The 15,432-nt window shown below is 35.2% G+C and overlaps 1 protein-coding gene across 2 annotated transcripts in view; it reads left to right on the top strand.

Moving 5' to 3' along the window:
• The window catches only part of LOC111156812 (RALY RNA binding protein like), a 686,812-nt gene extending 672,353 nt beyond the window's left edge, over positions 1–14,459 (top strand). Inside the window, exon 8 of one of the 2 annotated variants that reach the window (XM_022517893.1) lies at positions 13,685–14,459. In XM_022517893.1, coding sequence (XP_022373601.1) covers positions 13,685–13,702 — 18 coding nt within the window. In that variant the 3' untranslated portion in view covers positions 13,703–14,459. The remainder of the gene's footprint in view (positions 1–13,684) is intronic. The other variant, XM_022517892.1, reaches the window with a different exon arrangement.
• Positions 14,460–15,432: the final 973 nt, after the last annotated feature.

Below are 15,432 nucleotides of genomic sequence, written 5' to 3'. Positions count from 1 at the left end.
ATAAATATTCTGTGTATAGCACAAAGTAGTTAAGCATTAGCTGCTAAAATTATAACAGTATAACTATTCCATAAAAAATGATGTTGAAAACTTAAGCATGATCTAAATTGCCTTACACAAAGTAGAAGATATTTATATAACACAGCGCTAAGGAGTAAAGCCAGTATAGATAAAGCGCTGGGTTAGTATCAGCCTTATATGAAAAACTATGTGACTTGAGCAAGTGACTTACTTCTCTGTGCCTCAGTTTTCTTATCTGTAAAATGAGAATAATAATAATGGCACTTTCCTCATGGTGTTGGTGTGAATAAGAAATGGGATAAAACATTTAAAGTACTCCAAAGAGTGCTTGGTGTGTAGTAAGCCTTCAGTACATGTTAATACTTAGTCAAGTAAGTCCAGCATAAAAATTTGATTATTGAGAAAAAAACAATGACAAAACTATTGAAAGAAACCAGGTATATTAAGGAGAAAGTTTCAGTTTGGTGTTCTTTTTAACAACTAATTCATAGTTATTAGCCTCCCATTTTAACCAGAGAATCAGATACCCAGAGATTTTGTTGTTGTTGTTGTTGTTATTGTTGTTTCAGCCAATAGCTAGCTAGGCTTTGATAACAAAATAAAGTACAGAAAAGCATGTGCACACTAGGAAATGATGTTGAGGTAGGAAGGCATGCAGGCCACATAACATAATATGCTCCCTTAGCACATGCTTGAACATGGTGCTTTGGATCAAGAACATTTTTGGTAACACTTGAAATTGCAATCAAACATGAAGCACAATGTTACATGAAATTAGATACATAAATTCTTTTTTTTTTTTAAGATTTTATTTATTTATTTATTTATTTATTGGACAGACAGAAATCACAAGTAGTCAGAGAGGCAGGCAGAGAGGAGGACTCTGGGATCATGACCTGAGCCAAAGGCAGAGGCTTTAACCCACTGAGCCACCCAGGCACCCCAGATACATAAATTCTGAATAAGGCAGAGTTCTATTTGTATTTACCAGTAGACAAATAAGGATTTGTTTTTGAGTATAGCTGACATAGAAGTTTCAGGTGTATGCAGTAGTGGTTGGATGAGTTTCTACATTTTACTATGCTCACCACTAGTGTAGTTACCCTCTGTCACCATGCACCGCTCATAAAATACCAACAACTGTATTCCTTATGCTGTACCTTTAATAAGAATTTTTTAATAAGGGGCACCTGGCTGGCCCAGCCCGTGGAGCCTGTGACACTTGATCTCTGGGTTGTAAGTTCAAGCCCCATGTTGGGTGTAGAGAAGAATTAAAAATAAAAATCGTTTAAAGAAAGAATTTTTTTAATCAAATAGAAACTGGAGATAAAGAAAAACATGACTGTCAGAGAAAGAGCTATCTTTCTCATTTTTTTGCTGAACTTGTAAAACCATAGGCTGGAAGAAGTTAACAGCTTAAAAGAAATTTTCTGATATCAGCGGGGGTTCCCTAAAACATAATTAGTCACACAAACATTTCACATTTAAATACGGTGATAAGTGTCATGTATTACTACAAATAATAGGATAGCTTTCATATCTCAAGACAAAAAAAATCTGTTACCTTCCCTAATTTGAAAAGTTAAAGGTTGAAAGGTTATAAAGTAATGTATATATGAATTAAGTGTTCCCTACACAAAAAATAATGATTTGTCTAATGATGATTTGAAAATACTCTTTTCTAATCACATACATAGCCTATTGTGTTCAGTACCTAAACTGTACCTCATTCCTCTGAAATGTATCCGTGTACTAAAGAGGACAATTTTTGTTCCTGTAAAAAACATTTAATATCATCTGTTTTTAAAAATTGTTCTTAACATTTATGCTTAGGAAAATCATATTCATATGAATTTAAATAGCTTGAAATCTCATAATATTCACATGAAAAGTAATAACTGTGAAACTGGGGCCAATTATTTTTAACTTTTACCCAGAATTTTAAGTTATATCAAAATTCAAAATACATTTTGTTTTCTGATACTTGTGCACACATTTGATCTCCATATGTACTGATGCTATGCGAGGACATTTTTATTGAAACCATCCCTGTAAACATAAATTGAGTAACTATACCTGGAAGTAAATTAAGTTGGAAAAGTTCAGCCATTTAATTGATTTTTTTTTCTATATGAGGTATGGTATTTTCTTATGGCATATAAAGTGATAGAATTGGTTATTTTTTTTCATATCCCAAATGGGTTCAGTCAATGAGGAAAAAAAAAGATATATAAGTCTAGTTACAAAATATCATTGTCCATCGCCCCCTAAAAAATTAATAAAGTTTATTTAAAATTTATTACAGCTGCCTGCACATGTACAAGTAAATACAAGTAAAACAATTCTTTCTGACTCAGAAATCAATTCTCTGTGCTCTTCCCTTACCTATATTTATCTCAGCAAAATAGAGATTTCTAGAATAGTATCATAGGTGCCTGCCCCATCGGCTTCCCAGCACTCATCTACCAAAACCCCATTAGTCAAAATGCAGTTCCTATGACCCAAACAAAGAAACAAAGACAGTGGAAACATTCTGCTGAAAACTTCAGCTGGACATTATTTCCCCAGTACTTCTCACCAACAACCCAAGTGTTTAGAGGCAGGTTTGTGGGAAGAGCATGTTGTCGCCTACCTTCAGACATAGGGCATCTGTTCTGTGATGTTTGTTTCAAATCAAGTACTATTTAATGTGACCCTCATGTAAGAGAAGAATAATGTGATGCGGGGGTGGATTTATCTTTTTTTTTTTTAAGATTTTTTAAAATTTATTTATTTGACAGACAGAGATCACAAGTAGGCAGAGAGAGAGGAGGAATCATGACCTGAGCTGAAGGCAGAGGCTTTAACCCACTGAGCCACTCAGGCACCCCTGGGGGTTGGGGGGGTAATTTATCTTACCACCCCATTAAGACCCTGGGGAAATGACTTTCTTTCCTTGCGTCTCGGACTTCTCTTCATTAAGATGACTGTTTGTAAAATGCTACAGAAATAACTTATAGCTTCAGATGTACCCTGCAGATGTAAGATACATTTATGTGTCAAGTAATTCCATACCATGTTTCCTCAGCAAAAAACGCCTGGTGTAGGTGAAAGAACAGAAAACCAGGCAGACACAGGGCCCTTCCTCTTTAGCGCACAACAAAGTGTAGTGATCAGGAGTCTTCTGGGCATTATCATAGTCAAATCCGATGAACAGATAATGTTATAGCATTCTGTTCAGGTCTATAAAATGTGACTTACTAGAGAAATTTAATTATAAAGGAAAAACCTCTTCAAATAAAAAGTTTGATTTGGGGAAGATTTGCTCATAGATATCTAGGAGAGAACCCCTCTTATATTGAATTACTACATCAATTTATTGAATTAAATGCTCCCAGCTCTTATTTATCTTGATCCATACAGAACCATATAACTGACATTGTTCCTCAATTCTGTGTTCTCTTATAATAAAAAAAAAAAAAGGAAAACACAGATAAGTGAGCTGATATCCGAAACCTATTTCAAAAAAGTAACCTACAGAGGATTTGACATAATCTGTCACACATAAAACGGATAAAGTCCAATTTCTAATTTCTTCTATCTATGTTACAATTCGGGGGTTCTTCATAATCATGATAGTCCTAGGGACTACAAAACTCTGAAATCCCTTCTGAATCATCCAGGATTCTATTATATCCTGCTTAATTTGAGTGCTAAGAATATTATGATAATAGTATTACTAGGAACTATTCCAAAACTGTAAGCCTTAAGATTTCTTTTTTGAAATTTCTCATATATTTCTCAAATATGATGATAAGAAAACAAGAGTTTATTAATAGAATAGTAGTATAATTATGCCATCACTTTACTATATCACTTGATCTCTCAGATTAATTTTACTCAATTATAAAGTTGAAGTTATTTTTATAGTCAATACTTTGATGTATATAGTAAATTTAATTAAATGAGAATTGTTAAATAACCACAACAGCTATTTGAAGGATCGTGAATTAACTATACAATTTCCAAGGACTTTTTAAATTATACCTCTAAATCAATCAATTTTAAATCACACTTTTAGATACGAAATGACATTTTTAGACATGAAATGATTTTAAATATTTCTTCTTGTGTTGCCAAAACTAATTACTAAAAGAACTACAGAAAGCAGCAAAATGTGTGAAATTTCAAAGTTCATAATAATCTCAGCATTAATCAGCATTTGGCTTCTAGCACTGGAATTAACTTATGCAATTTGGAGTATTATCCTAAACTTGTCATTATCATTTCCAGCATTGGGAATCACTAATGGTTGCTAGACACTATATAATTAGCATGAGAAGTCAGAAATCGATGCATGATCAAACACAAGTTATGTGCCAAATAAAATTGCTATAATTTATCAATTCAGCTAGTCAAATGTAATTATCAGTGAGGCCAGAACACTCAAAACACAATTGTAATTATTTTCAGAAAGTATCATAGAATAGTTTGTGAAAAAAATAAGAAAAATGTTAACGTGTTGATGTATGTGTAACAGAGCATCCAAGTTCTGGTAAAACATAAAATTTAGCAATGTGATTAACTTTTTTTTCAGTATTAACTAAATTTTTACACAGATATTTTAAATAAAATTATGTAACCCACATTAGGTAACTTTATCGTAAAGTTAAATGTTCTTTTTTCTTAATCAAATGTATTTTTATAACACAAAAGTTCTCCTCTGGACAGATGACTAAAGCCAATTTTTAATTAAAATGGTTTTTAAATTAGTTCAATATGGAACTTTAAAAAAAGAAAAATCCAGGCAAATCTGCTGTAAATCAAAGAAAGGCAGATAGTAAGTTAATGTGCAAATCCTGGTACCTTCCCAATAATTCTGTCTCTTTTCTCCCTCTAATCATCAGGGCACCAGTGTATTCTCATATGCCAGTTGAGATCACCAGTACTAAAACTGATGATGTACCCAGTCTGCTTCCCTACTGTCTTCCCACAACTGGGCAGAATAGAATGCACTGGCCTTATTAAAAAAACAAAACAAAAAAAAAAAAAAAAAAAAACAAAACAGCCTGGCTTTGATTTAGGCAGGACACTAACTCTCTGATGCAAGTATTAATGGATAATACAAGGATGATTCTCACCCAACAACATACCTCACTGGTTTATAAAGAAAATCATTCAAGACCATACATATAAAGTGTTTCATAAGCTTCTAAACATTATACAAATAAGAGTTATTATGACGATTTGTGGTCCATGCCCACACACTTAGCCCGGTGCCAGAGTCTAAGAATAACCCAAACCCAGTCTCTGTGTAGAATGAATTAAGGAAGCCTCAGCTAAGTCATGCAAATGCCTCAGACTCTAAAACAGTCTTGTTGTTTCTCTAGCTGTAAGCTTATTACAGTTGCTCTAGGCTTTTTCTACTAACTGAATCCTCCTTTCGTCCTGGGAACAAACAGGGTTCCCAAAATTAAATATCATCCTCAATGGGAAAAAGCTCGCAGCCTTCCCGTTGAGATCAGGAACACAACAAGGATGCCCACTCTCACCACTCTTGTTCAACATAGTATTAGAAGTCCTAGCAACAGCAATCAGACAACAAAGAGAAATAAAAGGTATCCAAATTGGCAAGAAGAAGTCAAACTCTCTCTCTTCGCAGATGACATGATTCTTTATATGGAAAACCCAAAAGACTCCACCCCCAAACTACTAGAACTCATGCAGCAATTCAGTAACGTGGCAGGATACAAAGTCAATGTACAGAAATCAGTGGCTTTCTTATACACTAACAATGAAAATACAGAAAGGGAAATTAGAGAATTGATTCCATTTACTATAGCACCAAGAACCATAAGATACCTGGGAATAAACCTAACCAAAGAGGTAAAGGATCTGTACTTGAGGAACTACAGAACACTCATGAAAGAAATTGAAGAAGACACAAAAAGATGGAAGACCATTCCATGCTCTTGGATCGGAAGAATAAACATTGTTAAAATGTCTATACTGCCTAGAGCAATCTATACTTTTAATGCCATTCCAATCAAAATTCCACCGGTATTCTTCAAAGAGCTGGAGCAAATAATCCAAAAATTTGTATGGAACCAGAAGAGACCCCGAATCGCTAAGGAAATGTTGAAAAACAAAAATAAAACTGGGGGCATCATGTTACCTGATTTCAAGCTTTACTACAAAGCTGTGATCACCAAGACAGCATGGTACTGGCATAAAAACAGACACATAGATCAGTGGAACAGAGTAAAATTAAATGAATAAATAAGTCAAAACCAGAAAGTCTGATTCTTCAGATAATCTGCTTTAAAGTTCTAATACCAATCCATTTCTCCCTACAGTAGATCTCTGCCTTCCTCTCTCCTGCCTTCTTAGGATATCTGACTTGAATCCGTACCCTATAGATGCGGCCTTCCTAGTACTTCATAACACACAAATTCTGCCTACCTTCCTGGTTTGTCACCACACTCTCTAGGTTTTGAGTCAATATATAATCCAGCCATTTAGCAGATTTAGATTCAAGGCAACGAATTCTTTTCTATGGTTTCCTACAGACGGAACAAGATGCTTTATGAGATAAACAGTTCTGTATCCCTTAAGATAATCAAGCCAAAGCATACATAGTAATCAGCCATGATTACATGAAGGCACTGCTGCTCTGGTTGGGAGGTTGGACACAATCACTCTACAATCCCAGGTCACCAGCTTCATTAGCCATTCTGCTAGTCTGCTTCTTTGATGGTTCAGAGCCAGAATGGATAAGACAATGCACATCTCCTAACACCACTGCATCCTACTACTCTAAACAAATTATTCCTATAATGAATCCAAGATACAACATACTATTTGCCTTACTTGCATTTTATGTGTGATTTTAGTTAAATGAAACATACTCCAGAAACACAAATGTTCTTTTTGTGTAGATGTTAAAAACTGTTACTGCACTAATGTCCTTGTTAGAGAGAGCTATAATTAGTTATAGGAAATGATGTCATTAACTCTGAAGAGGGAGTTTTTTAAAATCACATATGGTAAGTCATGTACCAAAACAAACACCCATGGGATTTTTAGTTGTACTTTTACATTAGTTATCACACTATTTTCACTTCAATATCAAAACTTGTGTCTATAAATAAATCTCATAAATTAAACTAAAATAGGGATAATGCAAAAGCTTGGAAATCATTTTTATAATATTTATAGGAATATAGTATATTTGGTCTTGGTACATAGAACTAAATTACTTTAACATTAATTTTTTTTCTTCTACTTTTATGCTTGTTTTATAATACTATATTATATTTTCCTTCAATTTTTAGGAGAGAAAATAAAACATCTTAACATTATTCATGCAGTAACTTAAGTCTATTGTAGTATAGTAAATGACTGATTTTTCCAGTCTTTTCATCTTTTCATTTGGTTATGGAATAACAGAGGCCACCGATTTGAAAACTTTTGATCCACTATAGTATAATAAGACCATTTTTCTCTTTTAGTCATACTTATTTCTTGAACATTGGGAGACAGATGGGAATAGGATAAAAACATGGGAATTATTGGGTACAGTAATGGGTGCAGATTATAAAACAACTGTTAGGAATTAGAAGCAAAAAAAAAAAATAATAAGTAAGGAGAGAGGACGTGTTATGGAGACAGAAAAGAAGTGTGGATATCCTGACGACAGTTTGCCAGTGGAGCCATGACTTGCCAAGTGCCCCTATAGTTAATCAAGAATTGACCCAACTTAAATAAGTTTGATGGTACATAGGAGAACTGAAGCAGGAGAATACCTACCAAAATAACTACTCAAGCCAATAAGTTAAACATCCATAATCCATGGATACTGATAGAAGGAGACTCCTGAGACAAAAAACTTTGCCACTCATGGCAAAAAACATACAAGTATCTGGATAGGTGTCCTGGTTTTCCAAACTCAAGACTTAAGTCCAAGATAGAGGGCCAGATGAAGCCTGCATGCCATGCAGTGCCCTACAGGAGAGCGATCTGGAGTGTATAGAATCCAGCTTTCTAGGAAGGAATAAGCAAGCCTTTCTTTTTCCAGACAAGATGTATTGCAGAACCATGTGGTACATTCCAGAGAAGAGTTACCTTACTTGTCAGGATTGCTAGCCAAATAAATAATTCTAAGAAGTGGCCTTGGGAAAGAAACAGAGTTTTGTGATGTTAGCACACTCAACAAGACATGTAGGAGTGCAGGCGGCCCACTCACAGAACACTGCTGCTCAACGGTGGAGTGAAGTCAGTCTCCAAGAGTGGGTTGCCCAGATCAGCATTATTCAGGAACTTATCAGAAATGCAGCTTCCTGGGCCTCATTCCAGACCTACTTGTCTTAGTGCATTTGGACTGCTATAACAAAAAACTATAGGCTAGGCAATGTATAAGCAATAAACATTTATTTCTGAGTTCTGGCAGTTGGGAAGTCCAAAATCATGGCAGCATTAGTTGTCTCATGAGAGCCTATTTCCTAGTTGCATCCGCATATGGTGGAAGAACCCAGGGAGCTCTCTGGGACCCTTTTTATAAAGGACACTGATCCCATTCAAGGGTTCTGGCCTCATGAATCACCTTCCCAAAACCTTACCTCCTAATACTATCACATTGGGGGTTAAGATTTCAACATAAGAACCTTGAAGAGACACAAACATTCAGACCATATATTAGTGTATCAGAAATTTAGTAATCTGATTTACTATGATTTACTATGGCCACTCAGTAATTCTGAGCTTCACTAAAGTTTGAGAACCAAACATGTAATGGAAAAAATTATTGATTGCAGTCAAGATTCTGGGTCTAGTTAGGGTTTCCACCAAATACCTGGGCATGTCTTTCAAACTGTCTGGGCCTTCGTAACTTCACCTATTATAACAGGAGAGGGTTAGATAATTCCTGATCGCTTATTGCTCAAATTCAATGACATTCTATATTTCTTGACATGTAGCTTTATAAATATTGCCTCTAGGAAAGACCTTGAGATATACATGGCAAGTACTGAGAAGCCACGAGAGACAGCCAGCAAGGCAGAGCCACAAAGATTTGTAACCTCATAGGCTCACAGAACTTATCTGTCAGCACACTGGGAGTAGAACAGTACCTCAGACAAATGCAAAATAATAATCTGTACTATCAGAAGATCTGTTTATGAATTTATAGCAGGACCTATCCTTGAAAGGAAGTTCAGTCTTGTGTCCTATGGTCTGAGCATTCTCTTCCCAAAGACAAACTGTTAAGAATTATAATCAGAAGTTTTGCCTGTGAAGAGCTGATTGAGTGTTCTGATATTGACCAATGTGTCCACATCTCATCACAGGCCTGGTTGGTTCTCTTCTAGGACTTGGATGCCTTCTCCTGTGGAGAACACATTCTCCTGAATGGGAACAACTAAGTTACCCTCCAAGATTCTCCTTTTTTTTTTTTTTTTTTTAAGATTTTACTTATTAATTTTGAGAGAGTGAGAAAGAAAGGGAAGGGACAGAGCAGGAGGGAGAGAGACAAGCAGACTGCATGCTGAGCATGGAACCCTACGCAAGCCTCAGTCCCATAACCCCCAAGATGGTAACTTCAAGACTCCTATTTTTCTGTACTTGCATTGTCAAACAAGTCTCTTGTAGATCAACACTTTTCTTTGGCAGATTTAATAAGTTTCAGTTACATTCTAGTCAAGACCCAAAGACCTAGAAACTTTCTGCCTCTCTTAAGTGACATTGTGCATATTCTCTACCATCATCATTTAAGTCTTGATTTTAGAGTAAAAATCTCAGAGGCAGACTGCTTGCCTTATTTCCAAGTTTCTGATGGGCTACTACATGTTTGTCTTTGCCTGTGTTTCCTGTATGCCCAAATCCCCTACATCCTAAATGGCCATCAACTCAGGAACGGAGACTATTAAGCCCCTAAGAACTACATAATGGAGCAGTTTCCTCCACTTGTAGCCATCTCAGAGAGTTAGTAGCCATCTCAGTTTTCATACCATTTATGGTTTTTGTGATATGATTCTTTTAGTCTTAAAGTATAATGCAATTTTGGTCCCAAGAGCTTATTAATAGAAGGCAAGTTTAACTTATAATGAACAGTAGCAGCCATGAATCTGTTTGCGTTATTTAGAAATTTGAATTGAATTGTCTCTCATTTGTAATAAAGGATTTGTAAAAGCCACATGTATTCGCATTGTCTATAAAAAGTGAATGGCTGAACAGTTACTCAATGAACATGACCAGTGACGTCAGCAAATATGGATCATTTCTGTTCAAAGACTCTGACTTTCTGTAAAATGTTATATAGCCTATGTTTTCCACATATTTTCTTTCACCTTTTTTTGCTTTTATAGATATTATCTAACAATGTAGGTTATCTATATTTCTCCAATTAGTTATTAGTTATAAATCTTAATTAGAGGGTGGCTCAGCCATTTAGTGTCTGCCTTCAGCTCAGGTCATGATCCCAGGTCCTGGGATCCAGCGCTGCATCACATGGGGCTCCCTGCTCAGTGGAAGGCCTGCTTCTCCCTCTCTCACTCCATCTGCTTGTGCTCCCTCTCCCACTGTGTCTCTCTCTGTCAAATAAATACATGCAATCTTTTTTAAAAAATCTCAATTAGAAAAAAATAACAGAAGCATTTCTGATATTAAAAAGTCAGAAGACTGGGGCATCTGGATGGCTCAGTCGCTTAAGCATCTGCCTTAGGTTCAAGTCATGATCCTGGGGTCTCAAGATGGAGCCCTGCATCTGACTCCTTGCTCAGCTAGGAGTCTGCTTCTCCCTCTCCCTCTGCTCCTCCCCAGCTCGTACTTGCTCTCTCTTGCTCGTTCACTCTTCTCTCTCAAATAAATCATGAAATCTTTTTAAAAAGTCAGAAGATATCTTTAAAAATATGATTTTTGTAGGGCTGTTAATAAAGTGTATTTATTCCACATATTGCTATACCTATAAAAAGATCTTCAGCATCACTAATTATCAGGGAAATGCAAATAAGAACCACATGAGATATAACCTCACACCTGTTAGAACAGCTATTATCAGAAAGAAAAAGAACAAGTGTTGGAAAGGACATAGAGAAAGGGAACCTTTGTGCACTGTTGGTAGGAACATAAATTCGTGCAGCCTTTGTGGAAAACAACATGGAGATTCCTCAAAAAATTAAAAATAGAATTACCATGTGATCCAGCTATACCACTTCTAGGTATTTATCTGAAGAAAATGAAAACACTAATTCAGGAAGCTATAGGCACCCCTATGTTCATTGCAGCATTATTTACAATAGCTAAGAATGGAAACAACCTTATATCTATATCTATAGATCTAGATCTATAGATCTAGATACAGATATACCCAATGCTATTGAGCCATAAAAAAAGAAGGAAATCTTGCCATTTGCAACAACATGAGTGTACCTTGAAGGTATTATGCTAAGTGAAATAAGACAGAGAAAGACAAATACCATGCACGTGATCTCACTTATATTTGGAATATAAAAAACGAAAAAGGAATAAAACACAACTCATAGATACAGAAAATAGATTGGTGGTTAGAGAGGGGGAAAGGAGTCTTGGGGGCAAAAAGGCTGAAGAAGGTCAATTGTGTGGTGACAGATGGTAACTGGATTCATTGTGGTGATCATTCATTGTGATCACCTTATAGTATATTATTATGTTGTACACCTGAAGCTAATATAATGTTGTAAATCAATTTTACATATATGCATGTGTATGTGTGTGTGTATATATGTATGTGTATAAATATATATATATATATATATATATATATATGAATTCATGAGGTTTAAAATTAAATGTGCTTTCTCTTAGATTAATACTATCCTTTTTATCTTTGTCAAGGAGAAGTAAATTGCTTGGTTCAGTACAATCCAGGCCCATCTGAGTGGCTTTTTGTTGTTTTTCAGAAATGGGAGAGATTGAGAGTTAGAGAAGCATTCATCATCAGGATAATTTGTTTTAAAAGCATCCAGGCTCCCATATAGCCACTAGATAAATTACCCACTATTCAAGGAAGGAAAGCACAATTAGTTTCACATTATAGTAAACGAATCAGCTCCTTAAATGACTGTCATTCTTGAGAAAAAAGGCAACAAGAATGTCATAGTTGTCCCCTTTCTCCCGTGCCTTTAGAAGCAAAAGCAATCCTTTTCTAGGACTAGAAGATCTATGGAAAGCATAGTGAATATATTTTGCCATTGTTTTTAGATAAGGAGAATTATATTCATTACTTGTATCCATACGGTTAATAACACCTACTTCACAATGCAAAGTTAATGAAGCTTTTGTTTAGTACTAGGGACAGGCAAATGCTTTGAAGCTTTATGGTAAGGAAGTAAGACTTCAATAAATTATTTTCAAACCTCCTTTTCTTCTTCCCAGGATAATTATTTTTATGTAATCATTTACAATCAAGGAGCAAAGGGAGGGGTAAAGAAAAATCATACCAGGGATAATGGAATATGCACAAAAAATCTGCAGGCCATTTTTTTCTTCTTAAAATGGATAGTTGCTAAACAACCATTCATTACCGCTTTTGAGGCAAGCAGGATGGTGTAAGAATATACTAAATTAATGTCATCCTCCACAACTTAACCTGAAGAAACACAATAATTAGTAAACTGTATGTACACAGCTGCTGCAGCAGTTTAAGCATGTTCCATCTGCAATAAGAGCGATCAATGAAGGCCTTGCAGGAAAGAGGGCGACTGCAATCATATAAAGAAAAAGCTTTAGTTCCTCCCTGCACACAAGTGTTATCAATCCAAACCCAAACTCACTATATCTTATGTTCACATGTCTGCATCCTTCTACAAGTACAATTTAATTGTATTTACTAAGGTTTTCATTTTCACGTTGGTAATGGATCATTTTGGGTACGTGCATACAGGGAATGTATAAAATTTCCTTTATACTACACAACCCTGGGCATGCCTGCTTTGTACCGTAAGTTCAAAACTCTGTGCTTCGAAGATTAATTGACTCTATGTACATGAACACTTCTTGAAACTGCATGAAGAACACATTTGAATGACATTTTCATTTTTAGAAATACAGGTATGTGTGACCTGTAAGCAGTGGCTTAACCAACTGAGCCACCCAGGTGCCTCACATCTAGCTTTCTTTTTTATAACCAAGGATACATAACTCAGATCAGAGATCCGTACTGCTTTTTCTCCTATCCCAGGTGCATTAGGCTTAGGACCGCACCGTTCAAAGCCTCTTACCGGGGAAAAGTATCCCATGGTCACTTTCCTGAGGAGCCACAAAAATTCAAAAGAAACCCAAATCTCTTTCCCTAGCCTAGAGCTTCAAGTGTTTCCCCTCTGACTTGGTCAAGAGATCTTGGTCAAGATAATTGCTGATCTCAGGCAATAAATGTACTGAATTTTTTTAAATTACAGCATATTATAAGTGTAAATAATTTTAGCATTGTCTACAACAAAGGATCTAAGACAAAGGATCTAAAGGATTTTTCTTAAGGATCTAAAAGGATCTCAAAAGTTCTCAAAAGGATTTTTCTTAAAGATTTAGTTCTTTTTTAATCATCTCCTGATTCAGCCTGAATTCTAACTTAAATCCAACTTACATAAATGCATGTTATCAACAATGAAACCTAAATCTCAATATTTTAAAATACTTTTTTTTCTTTTCTCAGTTTCTACAGATAAAGTGATCTGAAGTAATGAATGATGCCACAAAAGCAGAAAAGAGAAACTGTGACAACCCCCAGAAATGTGAAAGGAGGTTTCTTACTGGATAGCAGCATCTTTGGTTCAATTTATTAAAAAAAAAATACCCAAATAAATGAAATGGACAGTATTGTTCAATTTTAGAAATTCCATTTCTTCTATGTTTTAAGCTATATAATAGTCAAGTTTTTATGGTTTAGATTGTAAATGTGTTTTCCCCTTTGCTAATTATGTTGTGTTTTTTTAAGTATTAAAAGTCTTAAAATGTGAAAGGACATTTATGAATGGTAAGGGAGACACTGTATACAAATGTATATTTGTAAAAGCTATTTTTATGATTAGCATGTTTTACTGTTGATCATATATAAAGTCAGGTGATATTGCAATTCTATGTTTAAAGCTTATCTCCAACAATGTTATGTAAGAAAAGATACATCATAAGCTAGTTTTCATAATTTATTTTTAATTTATAGTTTAAAGTACTTCAGATCATAATGATAAAATACTTGAAAATGTTATATTTCTGCCCCCCATAAGCACCATTTTTATTAATAAAGAATGCAGATATTTCAGTTGTGATTCCATAGCTAAAGGACTCTGTTGCTTTGACCTGTGATTAAATTGAGCATTCTCTACTCAACTGAAATGATCCAGTCCTTACCCAATCCTTCAGTCTGGGTAGGAGATCCCATGGACAGGTTTTAGTGCCAATACAGCTGAAAACTATATTGGCAAGGAAAAGATTGTCTTGTCTTTGGTTCTGAAAGTTTAAATAGTGCGTATATCACTTCATTTCATCTCCTATTACTAGGAACGCTCCATTCCCAAGCATTGCAAGTATTTTCCAGATGCTCTTTGCCGTTGTCATGTGCTGTGGAAATGGAAGAAACCATCTTCACAGACTGTAGGAGAACTCAGCATATAATTTCTTAATAAATACCGTTTGTTTTAAAACAAAGTTGGTGTGTCTCTTTCCTTTGGGGGTGCATTTAGTTTTAATTTTCAGTTTGACTCTCTATGTCCCTGTAATGCCATATAATTAGTGCGATAATGAAAGTAGCATAACTTTACTAAAATGTGTATTCTATGTTTTATATGCCCACACTTTGCATGGAGTGACATATATTCTGGACCACATCAATTTGCTCTATAACACAAAGCAAGATGGCCCTCAATTCTTGACAGAAGTCACATTTTGGTTTATACTTCTAAAAGGCACATTTTTTTTTCATTCAAACGTAGAACTTTTAGAAAATATTTCAGGACAGGAAGCAAAACTACCTCGACAGAGGCATTTATGCTGTCAGACAAGTCTGCCGCTAAGGGCTCTATCTCCTCATGAAGAGCAGAGAGACAACATGTAATGTCACCAAGAGCATTTAGTGGAATTAAGTCCTCCTTTTTCCAAAGAAACTAAAGAGAATCTAAAATCACCTTTGTATGTTTTCTTATTTTTCTATTTTATTTATGGTAATTCATTCTTTTTCTTTATGTGTTTCCAGTAAAAGCTAATGAAAAATTATACAATTCCACCCAGCAGAGGTTACTTAAAACTAAAATTGTGAAAGCAAAAAATTAAAAATTTGCACATGAGGACCTAGGAACTGGATCAGGAATGTACTTGCCTTTCGAAGCATTGTGAAAATCACAATGTGGTATACTATTTTCCATGGCCATGATGAGTATTTGAGAATTTGTGACTGCTGTCATTGAA

The sequence above is a fragment of the Enhydra lutris genome, unplaced genomic scaffold (assembly GCF_002288905.1).
Source record: "Enhydra lutris kenyoni isolate GAN:26980312 unplaced genomic scaffold, ASM228890v2 scaffoldscaffold49, whole genome shotgun sequence".
Taxonomy (NCBI): Eukaryota; Metazoa; Chordata; class Mammalia; order Carnivora; family Mustelidae; genus Enhydra; species Enhydra lutris.
This window is presented reverse-complemented; position numbering and strand designations above follow the sequence as displayed.